At 42.3% G+C, this 27,329-nt stretch overlaps 1 protein-coding gene across 1 annotated transcript in view; it reads right to left on the bottom strand.

Moving 5' to 3' along the window:
- LOC124805173 (ionotropic receptor 93a) overlaps positions 1-27,059 on the bottom strand; it is a 186,827-nt gene extending 159,768 nt beyond the window's left edge. The window contains exons 1-4 of the mRNA XM_047265659.1: positions 27,022-27,059; positions 9,767-9,905; positions 8,529-8,605; positions 8,108-8,284 (exon numbers count right to left, since the gene is read on the bottom strand). Coding sequence (XP_047121615.1) covers positions 8,108-8,284; positions 8,529-8,605; positions 9,767-9,854 — 342 coding nt within the window. The 5' untranslated portion in view covers positions 9,855-9,905; positions 27,022-27,059. The remainder of the gene's footprint in view (positions 1-8,107; positions 8,285-8,528; positions 8,606-9,766; positions 9,906-27,021) is intronic.
- Positions 27,060-27,329: the final 270 nt, after the last annotated feature.

Raw genomic sequence — 27,329 nt, 5'->3', positions numbered from 1 at the left:
TGCAGCGATGATATGCCACCTGACACACCTTCTCCCCTTGACGTGCACGATGGCTATGAGGATTTAGGGGCTTTTGGGTACTATGGGACAGCTCTTACCATCCCAGCGCGAGAAGGGGGCGTTGGTTTAGTGAACTTGCACGAAAAGGCGTGTACCACGTATATTAATACTATGCTAAAACGGTGACGCAACAGGAATCACTCGCTTACGGAGACAATTATCGAAGAACTAGTTCCAATATCGCATCTTCTCCCTGTCAGTGTCGGCCATATATCGACCCCGTTACGTATGTGCACGTTCATCGTTGAACACAGTCGCGTTAGATAGCGTTTACCGACGTCACGACAGTCGACATAGAAGGACGTACCATTTGCTTTTTCGACAGATCACCCGGAACAGTGTGGAACGGAAACAACCAGCCGTTAATTGGCACGTGGTGTGACGCACGGTACACCACCCCCAGGTCAATATGGTATATTGTAGTGAACCGGAAATACCCAACGAATGACAAAAAGTACGCAATGCATTTGGCTGACATGTGCCAGCAATGCGGCATGCTGTATACGGACGACCACCGGCTGGTCTGCGACGAGGAGTTGGCTGTATGGACTCTAGCAAGAAAGATAATAGCGTTCATGCCGCGCACTGTATATATAGCAATATCTTCCGATATAGTATTTTTTTTTTTCAGAGGAGACGTATTTTCCGCGTCATAAGGCGAACGCAGTGGCGTGGATCACGGGTATGACAGTGCATTACATGTGTAGAGACACACGTCTGAAGGTACTGGATTACTGGCAATACTTGCAAGATGGACACACAAAACTGTTACGACAGCGAAAGTACAGGGACTGGTATGCAAATTTCCTAGGAACGGTTTTTGCGGACCCGGCATGTATTTGGGCTGTCCTGCGTGCGCAAAGATGAGCGGTGGTTCTGTCGTTGTGTAACCGACCAAGTGATCAGCTAAGAAAAACTGCGCGAGTATGCGACCCAGGAAGAACTAACATTTGCGCAATTAGCAATGGAATGTTTCTTCAAATTTTGTTTTAATATCTACAAATACTTTTTTTAAGGGTGCCGGAGGTGGCCCCACTTTTACTTTGTTGTTATTTCATGCTGCATGATAGGACGGCAGCGAGGTTCCTTCCAGGACTGTTATAATGTACGGGGAGTTCAAAAAGTCTCTCCGCAGTGCCGTATGATTGTTAGCCGCGCGTACCGTATGCCGCAGTGAATATACTGAAATGAAACTCAGTGAAATACAAGTTATTAATTTATTGAATATTTATTTTACTTACAAATGTTCACATTAAATGTTGAAAGTGTCCCCCCTGTTGTCGAATACACAATTCAATTCGTCTAATCATGTTTCCAAACACAAGCTGTAACATTTCTTCTGTAACAGAAGCAGTGAAAGTGGATATTGCAGTTCTCAATTCATCGATGGATTTTGGACGGTTTTTATAGACAGTTGCTTTCGCTGCACCCCAGAAGAAAAAGTCAGGTGGTGTTAGGTCAGGTGATCGTGGAGGCCAAAGCCCCTGTGAAATTACGCGATCACCAAAAACATCAGCAAGCAGCGAGCTGTACGCGCGGTTGCACCATCTTGTTGAAAATAACCGTTCAGTATTTCACTTAACACAAGTTCTCCTATGAATGGGTACAGAATATCACTCCAGTACCGTTGTGTGTTTATTGTTTCGTTGAAAAATATGGGACCCACAATCAGACGTCTAGAAATTGCAATCCAAACTCATATTTTCACAGAATGAAGTGGTTCCTCAAGAATACACAATGCATTTGCAGTACTCCAGATACGAGAATTTTGCGAGTTCATGTACCCGGATAAATGAAACCACACCTCATCAGTGAAAAATGTTTCATTAAGAATATCTCTTCCATTTTGTTGAACGAAATTTTTGAACCATTGACAATACCGGTAATGCAGTCTCTTACCATGATCAATATTTTTCAGTTCTTGCACGACTGTCGCTTTGTATGGGAAAAGTTCTAATTTTTTCCTTACAGCTGTGTGGGCCGGTCCGACACTAACATCTATTTCCTGGGTGAGTTTTCTTACTGACTTGTTCGGACTCGTGGACATTTTATCGGAAATATCGAGTAGTTTATCCTCAGAAAAAACACTAGGACGACCACTTCTCGGTGAATCTGACACTGAACCATTACTTTGAAATACGTTAGTAAAATCTCGCACAGTATCGCGATGTGGAAGTGTTATCTCCGGGATAACTGAATTAAATGTTTGACGAACTGAAATTGTGTATTTACCGCCAGCTTTGAACACTTGTTCGACTAAAAACACACGTTCTTCAATGGTTAGCATTTTAACAGTGACAAAAACGAAACAAAGGAACTAAACTTAAACGTTCACGTCAACATGTAACGACAAACACCAACGATACTACTGACGCTTGCTGAGATAAACGAAACAGTGGAATGTTGGGAGAGTCCACTTGAAGGGAAGCAACCCATGCAGGCGAACAATCATATGGCACGCGCGGCTAACAATCACACGTCACTGTGGAGAGACTATTTGAACACCCCGTATAAGGACGTACTATGGTTTCGTGAATAATAAAGGTTTATGTTTCTCCTACCATCCTTTAAAAAAATAGAGCGCCCAAAAAAAGTGGCTAACGCACGTGCCTAGTAAGTAGGAGATTCCAGGTTCCATTCCCAGCCTTGATTCAAATTTTCGCTAGCCGCTGCGTCTTTATACATAAGAAGCCCTTACAGCCAGATACATCTCTAGACAGCTGTAGCTTGTCTCAAGGAGTGTGGCTCTGAGCACTATGGGACTTAACTGCTGAGGTCATCAGTCCCCTAGAACTACTTGAACCTAAGCTAAGGACATAACACACATCCATGCCCGAGGCAAGATTCGAACCTGCGACTGTAGAGGCTGCGCGGATCCAGACTGTAGCGCCTAGAACCGCTCGGCCACTCCGGCCGGCTCAAGGAGTGTGAATGTTCGTTACGACGCCTTGGAGTAAAGTCCAGATTCAACTTCACAATACAGCCTCCTGATTGGCTCATGCTGTCATTTTCGACAGTGCCCGCGCTTTTGCACTGTGCCTACGTGCAGAGCTTTTCAGCTGTCCATTTCAGAATCACATCATGGAGTTGGAGAAATCTTCCGGTTCTAGCTGCCAGCCTCTTAGCGATTGGCTGAGGATTAGAGTGATAGAAGAGAGCTGGAGATCGTTTAGCGCTGTTGCGCATTTTTAATTAGGCAGAAATCGGAATCTCTACACTCATTAAGCAGTGCTTACCAGTTTCGGTGGCAAGATAGACGGGTTGCAGACGACTCCTAGAGAAAACACTTCGTTTAAGTCTTCGTTCAGTGATGACTTTGCTTTACGCTTTTTTAAGTACACTTCCGCTCAAGGTCTGTACAAACGCCTCAAATTTGTAGGACAGAAGAGATGATGGGTGAAACGAGGCCTGCTATTGTTGGAAAGGATTCTGTACTTAAGCACTAAGTGCTAATGGAGGTCTGGACTCATATCTTCTAGCCGTTGCTGTCGCCAGCCTTCCCCTCAGGAAGCCAATCCACGATCTTGAAACGCATTCAACTTGTCGAACTCAATACTCATTTTGGCAACCTAATGGTGTTCACTGCCCTCTTTCCGTGTATTTTCTAAACTTAATTAACAACTTACGCAATTGCTGACCGTGTCCATGAGTAACTAAGTGACTGTGTTCTATTCTCCCTACCCATCTGCGTCAAGGTGAGTTTCATTCCCTTATCTTATTATCAATGGCTTTTTAAGACGTCAGTGAGTAAGTCTCAAGTTAAATCTCAATAAATCTATTTGTCACAGCGTCCATTTGTTTCCACCCATGGCTAGAAGATCCATCCGCCATTAACATGCCTGTGTGACTATGGCACCCTTTTGTTCCATGCTTAATTGGGACATCTTTTTAATATCCATTTAAATAAGATGTTTCCCGTTACGCGACAGTATCCTTTTCAGTTAATTTGCATGGTAATTTGGAGTGGTACCTCACGCTGTTGGGCACCAGAAGTTACTTTTGTGTATCTTACCGATATGCTCCGACTCCAACCGACATCCCAAACGTCCATCATTTCATGGGGAGGGGATATCAGCGAGAAACACCCTTATAATTATGTTTCAAGTTTGTTGGATGTCGCTACGAGCTGTCATTCTCAGATACTGGAGAAATATGATATGGATAATTTGATCGCCGTGAATTAGGTTACCGCAAGTCATATACACTGTTTCTAACTGTAATACTTGCCTTACTGTGCAAAACCTTTAACGTAAGATTATACCTCTTAATGAGTAAATTATGACAGCATTTTAAATTTTTACGCTCGGTCAATAATTATATGAAATACTGAAAATCAAATTTCCCTTATTCCTAGAAGTTATTAGATAGCAAAACTGCAACGGGGACCGGGCATCGTGCTAGCGGTTCAATAATATAAATAATCTGTTCATAGCATGATAAACGTTTGTCAGGGAATTACTGCCTTGCGTTGCGCAACGAGAAAAATTTATGGCTGACCTTCAATCGCAAGAAAACACTATACTTGTACGACTTTATCTGAAACAAACATGATAAAATATTCAAATGACAGCTTTTCCGTTTCTCTTTTCCTCTTACCCTAAAGCATAGTGCTGAATTATCGACCGTGTGTTCGATGCCTACTAGTTGCAAGGCACACACAGAAACTCTGGAAATTTAATATAGAAGAGTATATGTACATTTACATCATATTCCGCAAGACAACTAGAGGTGTGAGGTGGAGGGTACTTCTGGTACCACTAACTTACCCCCCCCCCCTGCCCCCCCTCATTCCTGTTCATCTCGTGATGGCACGTGGAAGAATGACTGTCAGTAAGCCTGAGATTTATCTCTAATTTCTCAAATTCTCTTGTCGAGTTACTCCTAGATATTTTATGGAAGACGCTGTTTCCAGCAATTTGTCATCAATAGTGTAGCTGTACAGTAGTGGATTTTTTTTATTATGTACGCGCAATTTGTTACATTTATTTACGTTCATGGTCAACAGCCAGAACCCGCGCCATTCATCTACCCCCTGCAAACCGTTCTGTAAATCGATACTCTCTTCTGGTGTTCCTGTCCTCTTATAAACAATCATATCAACCTGTGAACAGTCTTAAAGAACATCCGACGCTTTGTGGTAGATCATTTATATATACATACACTGTGAACAGTAACGGTTCTGTCACACTTCCTTGGGGTACTGAAGAAATAACCTTTACATCTGTCGCTTTTGTTGTGTTAAAAGCAACGTGTTGAGCTCTGTGTGTAGGAAGTCTTGAATACAGTCGCAAATCTGGTCCGATATTCGGTAGACTCATTTTTTTCATTAAATGTCAATGTCAGATACCTTCCTGCAAGCAAGGAACACAGCATCAATCTGAACGCTGTTGTCTACAGCGCTATGGATCTCTTGGAGGAACAGAACGAACTGAGTTTCGCAAGATCTCTGTTTGCGGATTGCGTGTTGATGTTTAGAGAGGAGATTTTAGTTCTCCAACAGCGTCATAATTCTTGAACACAAAATATGTTCCATAATTCTGCAAGAGATTGACGTTAGCGATATAGGCCTGTAATTACTTGCCTCTGTCCCATGACTTTTCTGGAAAACGGGAATGACCTGCGCTTTTTTCCAGTTGATAGGTACACTTCGTTGTTCCAGCGATCTACAATATACTGTTGCTAGAAGAGGAGTAGTTCTTTCGCACAGTCTTTGTAGAATCTTTTTACACTCATGTTCATAAATTAAGGATAATGCTGATACATGGTGAAACAAGGCTCTGGTGGGCGGTTTGCGGGTTTAAATCACCTCGGAGTATGACCCTGCGGTGCATTTGAACTGCGGTCGTCGCACGGTGGCGTTGGCAGCAGTCCACATACGCAGAGGTGTGTTGGTGCATGTCAGAGTGCGGTGCAGCCAGTAAGTGCGGAGACGTTTACAGACGTGCTAATGGTGACTGTGTGTTGAACATGGCTCAAAGAACACATATTGATGACGTTATGAAGGGTACAATACTAGGGCGACTGGAGGCTGGTCAAACACAGCAGGTCGTAGCATGGGCCCTCCGTGTGCCACAAAATGTGATCTCAAGATTATGGCAACAATTCCAGCAGACAGGAAACGTGTCCAGGCGCTACAGTACGGGACGTCCACAGTGTACAACACCACAAGAAGACCGATATCTCACAATCAGTGCCCGCAGACGGCCACGGAGTACTGCAGGTAGCCTTGATCGGGACCTTACTGCAGCCACTGGAGCAGTTGCCTCCAGACAAACAGTCTACAGACGACTGAACAGACATGGTTTATTCGCCCGGAGACCTGCAAGGTGCATTCCACTGACCCCTGGACACAGGAGAGCCCGTAAAGCCTGGTGTTAAGAACACAATACATGGTCATTGGAACAGTGGTCCTAGGTTCTGTCATGGACGAGTCCAGGTATAGTCTGAACAGTGATTACCGCCGGGTTTTCATCTGGCGTGAACCAGGAACCAGATATCAACCCCTTAATGTCCTTGAAAGGGACCTGTATGGAGCTCGTGGTTTGATGGTGTGGGGTAGGATTATGATGGTGCACGTACACCCCTGAATGTCTTTGACAGACGAACTGTAACAGGTCAGGCGTATCGGGACGTCATTTCGCACCAGTATGTCCGCCTTTTCAGGGGTGCAGTGGGTCCCGCTTCCTCCTGATGGATAATAACGCTTGGCCCCAACGAGCTGCCATCGTGGAGGAGTACCTTGAAACAGCAGATATCAGGCGAACCGAGTGGACTACCTGTTCTCCAGACCTAAACCCCATCGATCACGTCTGGGATGCTCTCGGTCGACGTATTTCTGTACTTCTGTAATCTCCTACGACACTTCAGAAGCTCCGACAGGCACTGGTGCAGGAATGGGAGGCTATATCCCAGCAGCTGCTCGACCACCTGATCCAGAGTAAGTAATCCGTTGTGCGGCCTGTGTACGTGTGCGTGGTGATCATATCCCATATAGATATCGGGGTACATGCGCAGTAAACAGTGGCGTTTTGTAGCGTATGTGTTTCGGGACTTTTTTCTCAACTTATCACCAATACCGTGGACTTACAGATCTGTGTCGTGTGTGTTCCCTATGTGCCTATGCTATTAGCGCTAGTTTTGTGTAGTGCCACGTTGTGTGGCATCACAATCTGCAATTATCCTTAATTTATGAGCATGAGTGTAGGTATCTCATATGGTCTAGATGCCCTTGCACTACTAAGCGAATGTGCTTGCTTTTCCGCTCTGCGATCGTTGATCTCAATATCTGCCATTTCGACGTCCGTACGAAGACGGGAAGGAGGAACCGTGTTACGATCTTGCGCGGCGAAACAATTTTGGAAAACCGAATTCAGTATTTCTGCCCTCTGTCTGTTACCTTCAGTTTCGGTGCCTCTATAGTCACTGAATGAATGAACAGAAGATCTCGAACCGCTTAATGTTTTTGTGTAGGAGAAAAACCTTTTAACGTTTTCACTCAGATTGGTTGAGAAAATTTTACTTACAGAGTCACAGGGACCTCTTCTTAATCTGGTTTTCGCTTAGTTCAACTTTTATATTCGGCTAGGTTCTGACTTCTCTTGAATCTGTGATGGCGCTCTCTTTGGTTACGTGTTAGTTTTATAACACAGCTATTAAATCACGGGTCTTTCCGATACCTTATGACTTTGCTCGGAATATACTAGTCTAAGGCATATCGAACGCCGCTTTTGAGATTTTCCCGTTTGTGCTCCACATCTTCGTCCTCAGAACCAAATATGTGGCGCTGACTGCTCACATATTCTGCAGTCTTGTCAGCCTCGCTAAGCAAAAGTATTTTCCTACCTATCCCAAAATGCCTTGTAAAACACGTGCTCGTAGTAGCTAACATAGACTTACGACCACTCATACCTTCCTCTACGTTAACTGATTCGATAACGCGTCAAGGATACCAACTCACGAATTACTACGGTTTCCAAAAAATAAATTTTCTATTCTTCTGATAGGGTAGAAATAGTGGTTGTAACTATTCGTAATAACTTATCCTTACCTTCTTGTGCACAAGACCAATGATTCCGTGATTTTCGTCTCCTAGTATGTTTGACTCCGGCTTCACCACTTCGTAGCTGAAGCCCAACTTATGCTTCAGAATATCCACTATCTCAAAAATGACTCCTTGTCCAACCAGAGCGCCATCAGTATTATTGGTCAGCGTCAACGGAGGATTCTGAAACACAAGAAAAAGAACAGTGGACTCAGAATGAGGTGGGTACTCGTCATATCAGAAATAAAAAGAGAAAGAATATCGCTTCCGAATGTATAAGTACAGATATAACTTTTAACAGAGAAAATCACGAAAAAAACGAGAAAGAGAAGTTATTAACACGTTGAATTTATGCCTTGACAGTTTGTCAAATAGAAAGCAGCAAATACATATTTATAAAATATTCGAAATGTAGACGATTACTTACTTCCAACGTCCCTATTCTGATAGTCTTCCCCTCCATTAGCTTCGGTGTTCGAAGGATGCATCCGGGGTCCGGCTCACCTAGCGCAGAAAGGGTAAAGGTCGAATATTTTTATTGGCATTAGAACTAAACTGATTTTGCGCTAGCCTTACAATATAAATTACTTTGTCATTTGTTCAAGTAAATCGGAAAGTCTTTGCTGCTATATGCATTTTCGGCTGAGTAATTCAAGTGATGTCGACAACATAACACCGATTTCGTGGACATGTCCTTCCAGTGCGCTCATATGATCTCACTGGCAGGCATCGCACTCTGACCATTACTCTATCCGACTCGAAAGTTGAAAGTGGAACGGAAGTGTCTAGGTTCGAGACCTGTTCCTAATCAGTTTTAATCAGTCCCAATTGATAACACAAATACTTCTCACTGCCAGAAAAAGGATTATTGTCTGTTGTTACCTTGATACTACAAAAATGTTTCTCATCTGTTAATAGTGCTTGTGGTAAAATGCCTATTGCGCAGTATAGTGTTTCAAATTTGAAATTGTCGTCATCCAGAACAAATGATTCGAATAGAACTGTATGTAAAAGAGAATTCACTGTCAATAAGCCAATGTGCGGCAAAGATTTAGTAGTACACTAATGAGCCAAAACATTATGGCCATTTGCTCAATAGCTTGTTTGTCCGTGGTTTGCAACGAAATACATCACTGATTCTGCATATCAGGGATCCGACAATTTGTTGCTAGATTTGTGAAGCTATGTGGCATTAGATGTCTACGCACAAGTCACGTAATTCGCGTAAATAAAGAGGCGCTGATGTGCGTACGCAGTGATGGCGCCCGATAGCGAACCACATGGGACTCATGGGATTTACATCAGGCGAATTTGGTCGACGAGACATCAACGTGAGTTCACTGTAATACTCCTCAAATCACTGTAGCACGGTTTTGGGTCCGATACACTGACAATTATACGGATGAAAGAGGATATCGCTGTCGGGGAAGACATCAAGCGTGGAGGGATGCCGCAGCTGTCAGCGTGTCTTCGATTACTACCACAGGTCGCATGCGATCGCAGGAGAGGTTTCTTCACAACGAAACAAAACTTATGCATTGCAATAAAACCATTATTTTTTTCGAATGCTACGTAACGGAAGTAGAAGCCATGCTGCGAATCTGATCGGTAAGTCGCTAAGAAAGCGGTAGTAATCTGTTGCTTATCTATGCTTAGCCACCTTACCTTCGGGCACCTCCATCTTGGTGCCATTGTGCAGGTAGTTGGAACATACGGTGGTTACCACCATCTTTAAGACGGACGAAATATTCATACTGGTGCTCTCGGACTTCGAAGTAGTCACGTGCTTCGAACAGTACTTCCCCTGTGGGGCAAACAAACAAAAAGGTTTAGTGCAGAGAAAGTAGTGTTCAGCATACTTAAAGCCTTATGAAGTAACGACACCGTTTAAATATTAACAAAAGATCTTATAGGCGGAATATGTTGTGAAATCGTAATGTTGGTCTTTTCTGTTTCAGGACAACTGCGATGCTGTATGGCTGTTGTGATATAATTTTATAAATCTGCTGCATTCCACGCGTCACCGCCATTTATTACTGAAGTTGAATTTCCTGCACTGGGTCGACAGTTGATCGGCTGCTTCCGATTGTAGCTCTTTTAACAACTAACCTAAAATTACGCCGATTAATAGCAAATCCAAATGTTTCGTGACGTACATCAGTAACTACAGCATATTGTATATTGGTATTTTCTGGTTTGATTCAGACATAACACGATGCATACATCTGAATATCAAGACATGAACCCTGGTCACTCTTTCAGATATTCAAATATAGGAATGCTGAAACATCAGTGCCTAATAATGGGGTTTGCGGGGGAACTACTTTGTTAAGTAATTTACACCGTATATGATATTTCGCCTCCCCCCATGAACCATGGACCTTGCCGTTGGTGGGGAGGCTTGCGTGCCTCAGCGATACAGATGGCCGTACCGTAGGTGCAACCACAAGGGAGGGGTATCTGTTGCGAGGCCAGACAAACGTGTGGTTCCTCAAGAGGGGCAGCAGCCTTTTCAGTAGCTGCAGGGGCAACAGTCTGGATGATTGACTGATTTGACCTTGTAACACTAACCAAAACGGCCTTGCTGTGTTGGTACTGCGAACGGCTGAAAGCAAGGGGAAACTACAGCCGTAATTTTTCCCGATGGCATGCAGCTTTACTGTATGGTTAAATGATGATGGCGTCCTCTTGGGTAAAAAATTGCGGAGGTAAAATAGTGCCCCATTCGGATCTCCGGGCGGGGACTACTCAGGAGGACGTCGTTATCAGAAGAAAGAAAACTGGCGTTCTACGGATCGGAGCGTAGAATGTCAGATCCCTTAATCGGGCAGGTACGTTAGAAAATTTAAAAAGGGATATGGATAGGTTAAAGTTAGATATAGTGGGAATTATTGAAGTTCGGTGGCAGGAGAAACAAGTCTTTTGGTCAGGTGAATACAGGGTTATAAATACAAAATCAAATATGGGTAATGCAGGAGTAGGTTTAATAATGAATACAAAAAATAGGAGTGCGAGTAAGCTACTACAAACAGCATAGTGAACGTCTTATTGTGGCCAAGATAGACACGAAGCCCACACCTACTACAATAGTACAAGTTTATATGCCAACTAGCTCTGCAGATGATGAAGAAATTGATGAAATGTATGATGAGACAAAAGAAATTATTCAGGTAGTGAAGGGAGACGAAAATTTAATAGTCATGGGTGACTGGAATTCGAGAGTAGGAAAAGGGAGAGAAGGAAACATAGCAGATGAATATGGATTGGGGGAAAGAAATGAAAGAGGAAGCCGTCTGGTAGAATTTTGCACAGAGCGTAACTTAATCATAGCTAATACTTGGTTCAAGAATCATAAAAGAAGCTTGTACACATGGAAGAATCCTGGAAATACTAGAAGGTATCAGATAGATTACATAATGGTAAGACAGAGATTTAGGAACCAGGTATTAAATTGTAAGACATTTCCAGGGGCAGATGCGGACTCGTGACCACAATCTATTGGTTATGAGCTGTAGATTAAAACTGAAGAAACTGCAAAAAGGTGGGAATTTAAGGAGATGGGCCCTGGACAAACTGATTAAACCAGAGGTTGTACAGAGTTTCAGGGAGAGCATAAGGGAACAATTGACAAGAATGGGAGAAAGAAATACAGTAGAAGAAGAATGGGTAGCTTTGAGAGATGAAGTAGTGAAGGCAGCAGAGGATCTAGTAGGTAAAACGTCGAGGGCTAGTAGAAATCCCTGGGTAACAGAAGAAATATTGAATTTAATTGATGAAAGGAGAAAATATAAAAATGCAGTAAATGAAGCAGGCAAAAAGGAATACAAACGTCTCAAAAATGAGATCGACAGGAAGTGCAAATCGGCTAAGCAGGGATGGCTGGAGGACCAATGTAAGGATGTAGAGGCTTATCTCACTAGGGGTAAGATAAATACTGCCTATAGGAAAATTAAAGAGACCTTTGGAGAAAAGAGAACCACTTGTATGAATATCAAGAGCTCAGATGGAAACCCAGTTCTAAGCAAAGAAGGGAAAGCAGAAAGGTGGAAGAAGTATATAGAGGGTCTATACAAGGGCGACATACTTGAGGACAATATTGTGGAAATGGAAGAGGATGTAGATGAAGATGAAATGGGAGATACAATACTGCGTGAAGAGTTTGACAGAGCACTGAAAGACCTGAGTCGAAACAAGGCCCCGGGAGTAGACAACATTCCATTAGAACTACTGACGGCCTCGGGAGAGCCACTCCTGACGAAACTCTACCAGCTGGTGAGCACGATGTATGAGACAGGCGAAATACCCTAGGACTTCAAGAAGAACATAATAATTCCAATCCCAAAGAAAGCAGGTGCTGACAGATGTGAAAATTACCGAACTATCAGTCCAATAAGCCACAGCTGCAAAATACTAACGCGAATTCTTTACTGACGAATGGAAAAACTAGTAGAGGCCAACCTTGGGGAAGATCGATTTAGGAAAGGCAAACCTACGTTTCTAGCATTTGTAGACTTAGAGAAAGCTTTTGACAATGTTGACTGGAATACTCTCTTTCAAATTCTAAAGGTGGCAGGGGTAAAACACAGAGAGCGAAAGGCTATTAGATGGGTAGATCACATAACTAATGAGGAGTTATTGAATAGAATTGGGGAGAGGAGGAGTTTGTGGCACAACTTGACAAGAAGAAGGGACCGGTTGGTAGGACATGTTCTGAGGCATCAAGGGATCACAAATTTAGCATTGGAGAGCAGTGTGGAGGGTAAAAATCGTAGAGGGAGACCAAGAGATGAATACACTAAGCAGATTCAGAAGGACGTAGGTTGCAGTAAGTACTGGGAGATGAAGAAGCTTGCACAGGATAGAGTAGCATGGAGAGCTGCATCAAACCAGTCTCAGGACTGAAGACCACAACAACAACATGATATTTCGAAATAGTATGTACTGTAAATGAGAGCTTCTGAAGTCGAAGCAGGCCGTCGGAATACACAGATATACTCACTTGGAGAGCTAGATTTACATTTGTACTACACCAGCCAAATTATAGTGTATGGCTGAGATACTTCTGGTACCACTATACGAGCTGTGTGGGAAAAATAATGAGACTGGCAACACTGCGAGCGATCTGGCAACTATGAGTTGTTCTACTTGTATACACCGGTGTGTTCATCCCTTCCAGATACTCAGTCCGAGTTTCAGCTCCATATAGCCATCATGTGATTTTTGAGAGCTCCATCAGTGAACTTGTATTTTTGTCGTATGTTACGAGAATGGAACAGCGGATTTTAGAGCAACGTTGTGCCATCAAGTTTTGGCTTAAAGTTGGGGAATCCCGAAGTGTGACCTCTGAAAAGTTGAAACATGCTTATGGGAAACATTCCTTATAACGAACTCAAGGGTTTCGCTAGCACAAATCATTTTTTGGAAGGGTGACCATGCTGTCTGCCGAACGCTGTTGGCGAGCGGGGTGCACTCAGCCCTTGTGAGGCAAACTGAGGAGCTACTCGATTGAGAAGTAGCCGCTCCGGTCTCGTAAACTGACTTATGGCCGGGAAAGCGGTGTGATGACCACATGCCCCTCCATATCCGCATCCAGTGACGCATGTGGGCTGATGATGACACGGCTGCCGGTTGGTACCGTAGGGCCTTCCAAGACCTGTTCGGACGGAGTGTAGTTTAGGTTTTTTAGACCTTCAGCTTCAAAAACCGACGAAAACCTCGAACTTGTGCTCTTGTGAGATTGTTCCTCCAGGACAAACTGTCGATAGGTGTTTTTCAAAGATGTCTTTTCAATGATCAGGAAAAGGTTGAACCGAGTGAGACCGAACATTTCAGACAAGTGGATGATGCATCATGACAACGCCCGATGTCACACGGCCACATACTCATGGAATTTTTGACCTCAAAAGGCATTCCGGTTATTCCGCTGCCCCTCTATTCATCAGATCTGAGTCCTTGTGACTATTTTCTTTCCCAGAAATTGAAATATGGCTTAAAATGGCGTCATTCTGGGACTCCGGAGAACATTCAAAAGAATGTGACCGACATTTAAAAGGCCTTACAAGTTGAAGTCTTTCAGCGCTGCTACCAAGACTGGGAACAACGACTTCGCCGGTGTGTACCAGACGAAGGGAAGTATTTTGAAGGGGGAAATATTTGCTGTTTGAAAAAAATTAAAAACTTTGGTGGATAAATCATCAGTCTCATTAGTTTTCTCGCACACCTCGTGCCTTCCTCCTTTCCCTGTTCCATTTGCATAAGAAGAATGGCGCGTGGGAAGAGTGATTGATAAGGCCACTAACTTCCTTGGTATTCTCTTTTCGCGAGATGTGTATGGATGGAAGTAATACTTTGCTCATTTTTCCCCGTGATCCGTAACGCCTCTCTTGTAGCGCCTGCTATTGGAATTTGGTGACCATTTTGGTAACGCTTTCACGCTGAATAAACGATCCCGTAACGAAACGCGGCGCTCTTCGTTGGAGCTTCTGTATCTCTTCTGCTGACCCAACCTTGTAAGGCTTCCAGACTGCTGAACAGAAGTCAAGAACCGGTCGAACAGGCGTTTTGTAAGCGACTTCTTTTATGGGTGAATTACTTATCCTTAAGATACAATCAGATTATGTTGAACTGATTGAAATATCATTATAAGAATATTAAATATTATATGACTATTATATGTACAAGTAATAGAATTTAAATGAAACTGTAGAGCACACACATAATCAACAGGAGAAATACTGCCATTTTTATGTGTTTCACGACTACATTGCACTTAATTTTAACACGGTTTCTTGTTTGTTCGTTCGGTACAAATTTTATAATTTATTTTAAACTAAATTCCTCATGAGGCAAAGACTTGGAACTTCCAAACTAGCTCATAACTCGATGTCAGTGCAATCCCGCTTTCGTGTTTGGTGTGTGACAGAGGATACTTGATGTACCACTGCCATTTCCTATTCCACTTGCGAATGTTTCGCCGTAAGAACAGTTGGTGGTAAGTCCCAGTGTGAGCTAGATTCTCTAAAACTTGACTGTGAGATGGGTTCGGTTGATAAGACACATTTTGAGACATCAAGGAATCATCAGTTTATTACTGGAAGGAAGTGTGGATGGTAAAACCTGTATGGATATAGAGAGCAGGTTCAAATGACTGTAGGGTGCAGTAGTAATCTGGAGATGAAGAGGCTTACACAGGCTACAGTAGAGTCGAGAAACTGCATCAAACAAGTCTTGGATAGAAGACTGCAACAACATCAACAACAACAACAACAGCATGGGTAGCAGATGGACCGTGGAGCTTGTTTGCTGGATTCCAAGAGATGAGGCTGGGATGACCCTCTAATGGAAGGTCGGTGGATGACGTTAGTCAGTAAGTAGGAGTAACATGGTGCGTAAAGCTGAAGAAAGACCTGTAGAAGACCTTTATCCAGCAGTGACTGCTAATCATGCTGGTAATATAAGATCCTAGTTTTAAATTGTAATAGTGTGCTGTAATTGTATACTTCCACAAAGTAAGATCATATGTCGGACAAAGCCTCAGTCTCAGTTCAATAATAAAGCAGTACGCCATGGCGAAGCAAAACTATGTCATCGCCTTTTTGGCTTTTAAAAATGCTTACAGACCTATCAAGCACTAACCCTATTCTCTACGCTACAAGAATTCGAAGTAGATAATAGACAAATTAGTTTACTTACATAATCTCTCGCGAACACCAAATCGAAACTTAAATTCCATGGCGAAATTTTTGAACCATTTGAAATCAGAACTGGAATCCCATAAGGAGATGGTCTCCGCTTCCCTCTCCTCTTTAATTGCTTTTTCGGAAAATTCATTTGAGAATGGGTGCACTACAAAGAGCTGAACTAAAACATACATAACACTAGGCAGAAAACAAGCAGTCGCTGACAAAGATGGAAAATCAGCCATCACCTCCTCGGAAGAGAGAGCAGGCCAACAAATCCCGACATTCAAAACAGAATTGATGTCAAAATATCGAAGGTGCCACCAAATCGTTGAAAACAGATTTGTGAAAAATTGGTAAAGTCCAAAAATTTAAATACTTCGAAGAAGTCATTCAAATCAGTGGACTGACTAACGAAGGAAACAAAGCCAGACCTCAGGAGATTTCTTATCAACACTCCCGGGACACATACAATACAAAAATCAGTCCCCATTAATGCGAAAAGTAGGCACCATGTAGCTGTTACTAAGAACTTTGTGGGAAAAACATCCCCATACACTCAGCGACAATCAGGAGAAGTGAGGCCAGTTTGTTGGAGATGTAAAAGCAGTGGAGAACGGTATTACGTTGGTGCATAAGTTCGTAGGGTTTTTGTTTTGTATGTTGAGCAGTTTCTATGGTTTTTTTTATCGATAGTCACTTTTATTTGTAGTTCACTGTTGTTATTTTGGTTTACAAATTGTCATTTAGTCGTTTGGAGAAAATGAAGTGCCAATTGGAGAAATCAGAATATTTCCGACATATTCTTCTGTTTGAGTTCAATACAGGGGTGACAGCAACAGAGGTGGATACAGCATGGTAAGAAAATTGACATTAGTAACACTCCACGTTCAAGAATACTTTCGGGGTTTGATGGAGATAATTTAAACGCAATAATCCACAATGAGCCACAGCAGTGCGCTCGAGAATTGGCAGATGTATGAAGTGTCATAATTCCGCTGTCGTGTGATATTCTCATACAATGGGAAACGTTCAAAAATCGGGTGTTTGGATACCGCATTCTCTAAGCCAAAGTAATGAATCTCCGCCTCAACTTGCTCGTCATCAGTTGCCACCTAAACAACAGAAACCATAGCTATACTGTATCGTTGCTGGTGACGAGAAATGGTGTCCTTATGCAAACATTAGGCAAACAAAGGTTGAGCCCAAAAAAAGCAGCAACATCCCGAACGAGGACCTGAGCGCATCCACAAACAGCGACAGTGTGGTGTACTACGATTTTCTATCCCCAGATGTAATCATCACTGCTGACATTTGTTGTCAACAACTGAGACATCTTCCAGGCGCAGTCCACGAACAACGACCAGGAAGACTGCGTGAAGTGATGCTACTCCACGCTAACGCCCGCCTACATTCCGCTAGACCGAGGAAAACACTGTACAGGAGTTGGGTTGGGAAATCATTGCGCACCCACCTTACTCACCTGACCTCGTGTCCTCAGATTTCCACCTTTTACTCTCTGTATCGAACAACAGGAATGGGAGAAAGAAGTACAGTAGAAGAAGAATGGGTAGCTCTGAGGTATGAAGTAGTGAAGGCAGCAGAGCATCAAGTAGGTAAAAAGACGAGGGCTAGTAGAATTCCTTGGGTAACAGAAGAAATATTGAACTTAATTGAAGAAAGGAGAAAATATAAAAATGCAGTAAATGAAGCAGACAAAAAGGAATACAAACGTCTCAAAAATGAGATCGACAGGAAGTGCAAATGGGCTAAGCAGGGATGGCTGGAGGACCAATGTAAGGATGTAGAGACTTATCTCACTAGGGGTAAGACAAATACTGCCTATAGGAAAATTAAAGAGACCTTTGGAGAAAAGAGAACCACTTGTATGAATATCAAGAGCTCAGATGGAAACCCAGTTCTAAGCAAAGAAGGGAAAGCAGAAAGGTGGAAGAAGCATACAGAGGGTCTATACAAGGGCGATGTACTTGAGGACAATATTATGGAAATGGAAGAGGATGTAGATGAAGATGAAATGGGAGATACAATACTGTGTGAAGAGTTTGACAGAGCACTGAAAGACCTGAGTCGAAACAAGGCTCCGGGAGTAGACAACATTCCATTAGAGCTACTGATGGCCTCGGGAGAGCCAGTCCTGACAAAACTCTACCAGCTGGTGAGCACGATGTATGAGATAGGCGAAATACCCTCAGACTTCAAGAAGAATATAATAATTCCAATCCCAAAGAAAGCAGGTGCTGACAGATGTGAAAATTACCGAACTATCAGTTTAATAAGTCACAGCTGCAAAATACTAAGCGAATTCTTTACAGACGAATGGAAAAACTAGTAGAAGCCGACCTCGGGGAAGATCAGTTTGGATTCCGTAGAAATATTGGAACACTTGAGGCAATACTGACCCTACGACTTATCTTAGAAGAAAGATTAAGGAAAGGCAAACCTACGTTTCTAGCATTTGTAGACTTAGAGAAAGCTTTTGACAATGTTGACTGGAAGACTCTCTTTCAAATTTTAAAGGTGGCAGGGGTAAAATACAGGGAGCGAAAGGCGATTTACAATTTGTACAGAAACCAGATGGCAGTTATAAGAGTCGAGGGGCATGAAAGGGAAGCAGTGGTTGGGAAGGGAGTGAGACAGGGTTGTAGCCTCTTCCCGATGTTATTCAATCTGTATATTGAGCAAGCAGTAAAGGAAACAAGAGAAAAATTCGGAGTAGGTATTAAAATCCATGGAGAAGAAATAAAAACTTTGAGGTTCGCCGATGACATCGTAATTCTATCAGAGACAGCAAAGGACTTGGAAGAGCAGTTGAACGGAATGGACAGTGTCTTGAAAGGAGGGTATAAGATGAGCAGTTGAACGGAATGGACAGTGTCTTGAAAGGAGGACATAAGATGAACATCAACAAAAGCAAAACGAGGATAATGGACTGTAGTCGAGTGATGCTGAGGGAATTAGATTAGGAAATGAGGAACTTAAAGTAGTAAAGGAGTTTTGCTATTTGGGGAGCAAAATAACTGATGATGGTCGAAGTAGAGAAGATATAAAAAGTAGACTGGCAATGGCAAGGAAAGCGTTTCGGAAGAAGAGAAATTTGTTAACATCGAGTATAGATTTAAGTGTCAGGAAGTCGTTTCTGAAAGTATTTGTATGGCGTGTAGCCATGTATGGAAGTGAAACATGGACGATAAATAGTTTGGACAAGAAGAGAATAGAAGCTTTCGAAATGTAGTGCTACAGAAGAATGCTGAAGATTAGATGGGTAGATCACATAACTAATGAGGACGTATTGAATAGAATTAGGGAGGAGTATGTGGCACAACTTGACAAAAAAGAAGGGACCGGTTGGTAGGACATGTTCTGAGGCATCAAGGGATCACAAATTTAGCATTGGAGGGCAGCGTGGAGGGTAATAATCGTAGAGGGAGACCAAGAGATGAATACACTAAGCAGATTCAGAAGGATGTGGGTTGCAGTAAGTACTGGGAGATGAAGAAGCTTGCACAGGATAGGGCAGCATGGAGAGTTGCATCAAACCAGTCTCAGGACTGAAGACCACAACAACAAACAACATCGAACAATCGCCAGGGAACTTCCTTTCCGGATGAAAATGTGCTCCGAAAATGGCTCGACGAGTTCTTCACCTTGCCGGCCGCGGTGGTCGAGCGGTTCTAGGCGCTCCAGTCCGGAGCCGCGCTGCTGCTACGGTCGCAGGTTCGAATCCTGCCTCGGGCATGGTTGTGTGTGATGTCCTTAGGTTAGTTAGGTTTAAGTAGTTCTAAGTTCTAGGGGACTGATGACTATAGCTGTTAAGTCCCATAGTGCTCAGAGCCATTTCAACCATTTTGAAGTTCTTCACCTCAGAACCACGTGTTGTTACTGTCTCGGACTCGTAAAGATACCCCAGCTTTGGCAGACTGTTGTAGTTAGTGAAGAAGAATTTGTTATTGGTGACTAAAGTCTCCGTTACATGTATCTGTTAACTTATCAAAAATCGCTACGAACTTATGCACCAGTTCATTTAATTAAATAAAAGAATCTTGCAATATTTCAATAACAGAAAGAACAAAAATTATTGGATTCAAGATACTCAAAAAGTTAATGGTGTGCTTCCGGGTATTCTGGCGAGGTATTGCCATATTGTGCTCAATATTTCGACGACCGTCTCAGCCGTTTTCTTGAGGTCCTGCGAATTGTGCTGTTACGAACACTGGTAATCCGGACTCCAATCAGTCTGCTATAGTAACTGCACATCTCGCGGGACCTAAAGGAAACGGGTGCGTCACCGTTGAAATGTGCACAAAATGGCAACAACTCGTCAACAATCAGAAGCTCACTGAGAGATCACATACTCAAAAAGAAATATTATAGAAGAGCATAATTGAAGAAGATGTTGAAAACACAGAAATATTCTGATCAAAAATAAAAAAGACCTTCAAGATTTTTGGAGAGAAAGAGAGAAAACGTGGTAGAATCTTCGTCTAGGGACAAAAACAGCTGCACAGTGATAGAATGAAAAAATACTGGAAAGATACGAAGAACCTCATTCGAGAGAACAACTCCTCGTTGTAACTCAGTCCTCAGTTGGCTGTATTCAACGCAAGAAGAAGTAGTTTAGTGAGTACAGGGCAAATAACTTGAAACTTCCGCCCATTATTTTCTTTAACGATTTTCGGCAATAATATTACGCATAGGAGCAGGTGACTTTGTTGATTTTGTAACATGGAAAAACCGCACAACAGTTATTTAATCCACAATATTTTATTGTGCACACGATTGGTTTCGGAACACTTAAATTTCCACCATCTTGTGCAAATTGTACGAGGGCTATTCGGAAAGTAAGGAACGATAGGTCGCGAAATAGAAACGACAGTGAAAACGAAACTGTTTTATTTGCAACGGTTAGCTACACCTTCCAGTTGCTTCTCTACACAGCCGCCGCTCAGATTTAGACATCTGTCGTAGCGTTGTACCAACTTTTCAACTCCCTCGTTATAGAAGACAGCCGCCAGTGCTTTTCGACAATTTTCTACTCTGGACTGCAGCTCGTTGTCTGTGTCAAAATATTGTCTTCATAGCCAGCGGTTCATCTGAGCAGAGATGAACCTCAGGGGTAGCCAATTATGGACTGTATTGTGGGTGATCAAACACTTCCCATCGAAAACGCTGCAGGGCCATCTTCATTGCCCCTTCAGAGTGAGGCCGAGAGTAGTCGTGTAGAACGAACCGCATGCAGTTACGTTATATGGATTGCATAGCTTCAGGTGAAATCTTTCGCCAGGCCCTCATACTTGGCGGGAGACGCTAATATGTAGCCATCTTTACGTTCCCACTGTGAGCTCAGAACTGAAGAGAGCGACATGATACGATCGATGGACATACTAGACACAGTGCCCAACTCATCTGTGCAAAGTTTCATCGGATTTTCACAGTATTTTCCATTTCGCGACCGATCGTTCCTTACTTTCCGAATAACCCACATAATAATACAAATATTGTGTTCATGACAACAGGAGTGACTTCTGGTGTCGAGTCCTAATGTCCACTTTTTAGGATTTTTCTAGGTCCCTTTTATCCTTTTGACATGGAACCTTTGGTTCCATGACAACAGTGGAGTGAGGATGACCTCAGGTTGTTAAATGATTTTATTTGTAAGTAACGTCCTGTTCTCTCTTTTAATTTTTAAAATTCATTTTAGAAAGTTTAGCCGCATAGTTCCTTATCTGAGATTTCAGATCTGAGGATCCCCTCCCATGCCGTGTGACACAATATGTTGATTACTACGGTTTACATCAGATGATGGAACTTTAAGTGTTCCGAACCTTTCGTGTACACAATAAAAAACTGCATTAAGCAACTGTTGTGCAGTTTCTTAATTTTACAAAGCGGACTTACAGAGTTGCCGCTGCCCCATAAGAAGAAATCTCTGTAACTTCGTTGTGTGGTTAATACTTTGAACTCCTACATCAACCGACATATTTATGCAAAAAGTCAGCTGAATGTGCTAAGAACTGTAAGGCAAAACGGCCGGAATTGGCTATTTGTTACAAACATTGTTCTCATGCGAGACACCCCTTTAGAGTGTTTCCACAAAAGCCGTTTACCTAAACATTAGTATTAAACTGTCTCAAACTTATTTGCGACACTCTTTTTCGCAACAGCCGGCACATTGTATGTAAGACACATTTTATTCAAATTTTTATTAGGTTTTGAATTATATGCGTTTATTTTATGTGATTATTGGAATTGTATTTTGCTCTTTTCGTGTAATAGCTAATGAGAGAATGTGTGACGCCTTTTAAGCCGGGTCGCTCTGCCTAAATCTGTAACGCACCAAAGACTATCGTCCTTCCGAGCAACGATCACTTATTGTCCCCGCTTTCCCCTTGAGTCTTCGATCTTAAATTCTGTAACTTTGTTTATGGAATTAGTTTAGGATGGAGTCAAGCCCTATCAGAAAGGCTTGCACATTCAAATGTATAGAGCTTATAACATCGATAAATACTCACGGAATATTGGAAGATAACGAAATTCCTGCTCTGGAGCTGCATGTGTTAAATTTTGTGGAGGAGATGAAAATTAATTTTATCTAAAAAATATATTTCAATTTTTATTATCCGCTGAAGCGTGGAGAGTAGTTTATGGCAAGTACCATAAAAGATTGGTAAATTATTCATACACGACAATTTCAAATTGATTTTATATTTTCGAACAATATGTAGGGGTTCCGAGCAGCTCAGCGGTGATTTAATGGACGCCATTTCAACAGATAATTCGTAGTTGCTAATCCTGCTCTGCGCATCCTATTATCTTTTCCTTCTCACGCTCTAGAAAGCCGAACCTGCAATCTAAATTGGAAATTAATATTATTAGCCAATGAAAAATTTTGATACACAATAGATAATATAGGAGCTTGAGTGTGATTCTTTGCTCTCTGAATTGTTATGTGGTATTCAACAAGCTTGGAGGAGATGAAAATGTAACACTTAAGAAACTACAAAACGATTGCACACCACAGTCCATACACAAACATGAAAAGCTTTTGGTACGTCCCTTTTGATATGTTAGAACAGGGCTTCCCAATCTTTTCAGCTGGCGGACCCCTTCTTCAGTCGAAAATCCATGGCGGACCCCTAGTCAGTCAAGAGCACAGCAACTTTAAATTTCAGAGCGAAACCCATGGGAACTGAAAGCTGAAAGCTCCTTAATGCAAGTGCCATGTTCCCAATGACCCCTCCGCCCAATCCCCCCCCCCCCCCATTCCCCCCCCCCCCCCCCCGCCCCCCGAAGTATCAATAGCCTTTGGTTTAGAAATGAATGAAAACAACTTGAAATTAACGATCCAATTTGAATTACCACTGTATCCAGACACTTACTAGTGGATTTACTCCCTTTGTTCAACACACTATAGCCTGATTAAAATTACTTGGTAATTGACATTTCACACGTTGGAGCTGCCTTCCTCCAAGAGCAATCAACGTCACGTCCAAAATGTTTGCTGTTGACAAGCTGCCGCTTGTGATCTGTTCACTTCCACTGGTTGGCTGCTGTTGTGTAAGGAGCATACATATTTCGTAACAGTCGTGTGTGTGTGTGTGTGTGTGTGTGTGTGTGTGTGTGTGTGTGTCTCGGAGGACTCGAACCTCCGGCGGGAGTGGCCGCGCAATCCATGGCGCCTTAGACTGCTCGGCCATTCCGCGCGGCTGTGAAGAAAAGAGCAGTCCCATGATTCGGGACACAAACGATCATAAAAGGAAAGAGGCCAAGGAATTGCCTTTAAAGGACTGTTGTGACATCCGTTGTGCAATGTGTGGGAATACATTCACCCAGTTTACATGCGTTTCCAAAAGCTGATTTCGTAAGCTGATGTCCCAGTTCCGCTTTTGGTTGGTAAGGTAAACACTTCAAAATCGATTCTGGAAATCTGCTTCTATAAAGCCGTTTTCCAGTTCCACAAAGTAAACAGCTAAGAAATTCTAGTTATTTTTACGTCTTTGCGTATCTACTCAATGGCAGCTGTCAGTCCATAGCCGGCAGCTAGCAAGTGGCATTGCAACAGTGTACTGTCAGTTGGTAGCTGGCAAGTGGCAGGTGGCGTGGTAACAATCAAAAATATACTTATGAAATAGGTAGTGCACTGACAAAGCAAGTTTAACATTTAACGATGCCTGGGGCCGCATACGTGCCAGCGAGCGCTGTGATTGGTCGACAAAAATCGCTCCGCGCATGCATAACAGGTTTCAGCGCATCTAGCGCCGTGAGCCGGCGCACAAACGATCCCCGTATTGTTGCGTAACAATTGATCAGAGAAGCCGCATTCTCCTGTACTAAACTGTGTATGCGTTCTCACCTAGGAACCGCAAAGGCTGCTTGGGAATACGACCTGAAGTAAAAGTACACGTGTTTTTCACACGAAAAATAAAATGGTGATGAAGTTGATTTTCACGATTTTATTCACTAATTTTACTCATTATTTTACACGATTTGGTGAAAGGTGGCCGCGGACCCCTAGAAAGAGCCGGCGGACCCCTAAGGAGTCCGCGGACCACACGTTGGGAAGCCCTGTGTTAGAAGATAGTTCCATTTACAACATAAACCAATAGGAAACACACTTTGTCTTAGCATATTTTCGTTGTATATAACAATGGAGCGATGCTTGATAGCTCGACTTGCAATAATAGATTCAGGACGTCATACTTTGAAGCTGTAGCACATTTATCATATATTATGCGAAAAGTCTCAAAGCCAACAGCGAGGAACGTTATATCGCTGTACTAGCCTTTTCGAGAGCTTTCGAATGCCGATAAAAAAATATTCTTTCCATTTTAAAATATCATTGTTGTTTCAATATCTCAGTTGTACAAGAGTATGGGAGTATTAACACGTGCAACAAAATTACATGCCACTCTACCAACTACCATTGGCCTATGACCTCGTTTAGAAGTGTTGAACCACTCACGACGAAAAGGGTGCAAGTGTTAAGTGATTCACGCTATATACTGTACGTAATTTATTATTGTTATTAGCGTGTATTCATCATTAATGTAAAAGATCTTGTGTTATCTATGCCAATATATAAATTGGAAGAGTTGTTAGGAAAAATCTCGAGAAGGTCTTCACCGATTTACTACAAATTGTTACAGATACTGTAATAAACATTCGGACGGACATAGGCAACACATTTTTAAACAACAATAGATATGTATTTTTTAAACTGTCTGCAAAAAAGAAAGTGCTGTGTTGCAAAAATGTGTGCTGTTGCATTTTCTGTCTTGAATTCAGTTCTAATTACAGTATCTTAAATCGAATGGGTAAATCAGTTGGAATCATTGGTTTACGGAGTATGAGAAAGATCTCTCCAGTTGGATGTGTTGGTACAATAGCTTTAACGATGTTAGTTCACACAGTTTTGATCTGCGAACGCGAGACATTACAAAGTTACAGACGATTCAGATCGCATGAGAGTATCCCAATTGTAGGCCGGTATGCCACAGTTACAACTTACATAATATTCAGAACTCTTGTTAAAACTGATTGCGAGAACGAAAAGAAATCAGCACAATGTTGTGAACACAACTTTTGTTTAAAACTGCATATACAGAGAAACAATTTATCTAATGGTTTACGCGCCCTGCTATCCTAATTAAAACTGACTGCAAGAAAGAAAAGAAACAGCACATTTTCATAGTACTGCACACCGTTTTCACTATCGAAGCTGGTTTAAACAGAAAAACTGTACATTGTAATTTAAAAGGGTATAAGCCTCTGTTCGTCCGAATGTTTATTAGAGTATCATGTGAAAAAATGGAGTAAGTCTGTCAAGAACATTTCAAGATGTTTTTCGTTCATATTCTATACGACTTTTATTATAATTTCGAATACCATATGTTCAAAGGAGGCGAAGTTGCAGCGAGGCGCTGAAATTTGGTCCTGACACAATTCCCAGGTTTACTCCAGATTATGACGTAAATATAACTAATTCCCATACGTATTTAGCAACTGGAAACATTACCGAGTTCGGTAGTATTTTATATTAGGAAAAGTTTTGAAAAACGTCTGTTAGATGTAAGAGAAGATCCTACGCCTCTGTTCTTCGGTATGAAAGTGGATAAAGTATTAACAGTAGCAAATTTATCGAATATGCAATACATAAATACTCTATCATACGAGCACGTAACTGAGGGTCAGATCACAGATCCGTTGGTCTTCACTCGTTGTTGGTCTCAGCTGTTTTATTTGCCGCTTTACAGGATATCCAGCAGCAGAAAATGAGTGCGCAGGCGGAAAGAGTGAAGCGGCCCTATGCTCCCTTCGAACTCCTAGTTAAACAACATCCTGGTAGTCACCATAACAAGGTACGCGAGACTGTTTATACATCGGGTCAAGGCACGGACATATCACGACAAATAAGCAAAGATCTGGGAAATAGCTGAATGTTAATTTTACTTTTTCATATAACGCCTAGATTACGTCTATGGTGGTGATCACGAAGAGATAGCGCTGCCTAATGTTTAATGCTATTTATAAACACACTATCTAAATACAAATCAAAGAGATAAGATTTAAGTTGCAATGGGGCCTACAGTAGCAGTAATTTTTTTGAGTGAATATAGTCTGTCACACTGGCTGTCGTAATTTGGATTAGAAAACGCATTTATTTTGTCTTTTTCACTAGAGCTCAATTTCGGACATGCAGCCATTTTCAAGTGTGTGGCATAGTCAGTCAAACAGACGTATTTGAGTTAGCGTCAAAACGGTCGGACATTGTTAAAATGCTGTTGGACACATGGACTTTAACATGACACCTAGTGTTTCTTGAATAGCTGAATTATACTTGCAAGGTATTTTGCGTCACAGCTATTCAAGAAACGCTACGTATCATGTTGTTCATTTTAAAATCCGGACAATTGACTGTAATATCTACATTCGACGAGTTGTACCAAACACATAAAAATGCCTACACTGTTTAAACTGTGCAATGTTGAAAAAGACAAATTGAAAAGCATATTCTAATTCAAGTAACGACACCCAGTGCTGCAGATAATTGTCATTCAAAATGATAAGAGTACATGAGTCACTGAGGAAGCGCCGATGTCGCCGTCTCACCAATTACGTTCTCCTATAAGCCGGTATGTTATCAATGAGAAACAGCAAAGCATTGTACATGGCATTATGGGAGAGAGAAACGTAGGCAGCGACAGGCAGTAAGTATTACGTTACCTGCTGGCGTTGCGTCGAGTGCTGGCGCTACTTTGGCCTCTGCGAAGCTTCTGGCGCCTGCCGCAGCGGCAACCTGCCATGCGGGCATGCGCTATTCTGCTACCGCTCCGCCCCTTCCACCACACCCAGTGGACTCAGCTCGTCATTAACTCACTATGGTGTTTCTCTCTGCACGACATTTGCACCCACTAACTTCAACAAGAATGGCATCTAGTTTTTAACCGGTAATCTTAGTCAGTTCTCACCATTAAAATTGCAACACTGGGTTGCAAAGCAGGTAACGAAATTTTACTTATTGTGTGCATTCA

This window comes from Schistocerca piceifrons, chromosome 7 (assembly GCF_021461385.2).
Source record: "Schistocerca piceifrons isolate TAMUIC-IGC-003096 chromosome 7, iqSchPice1.1, whole genome shotgun sequence".
Lineage (NCBI taxonomy): Eukaryota > Metazoa > Arthropoda > Insecta > Orthoptera > Acrididae > Schistocerca > Schistocerca piceifrons.
Note: the sequence above shows the minus strand (reverse complement) of the source record. Positions and strands in the feature narration are given on the sequence as shown.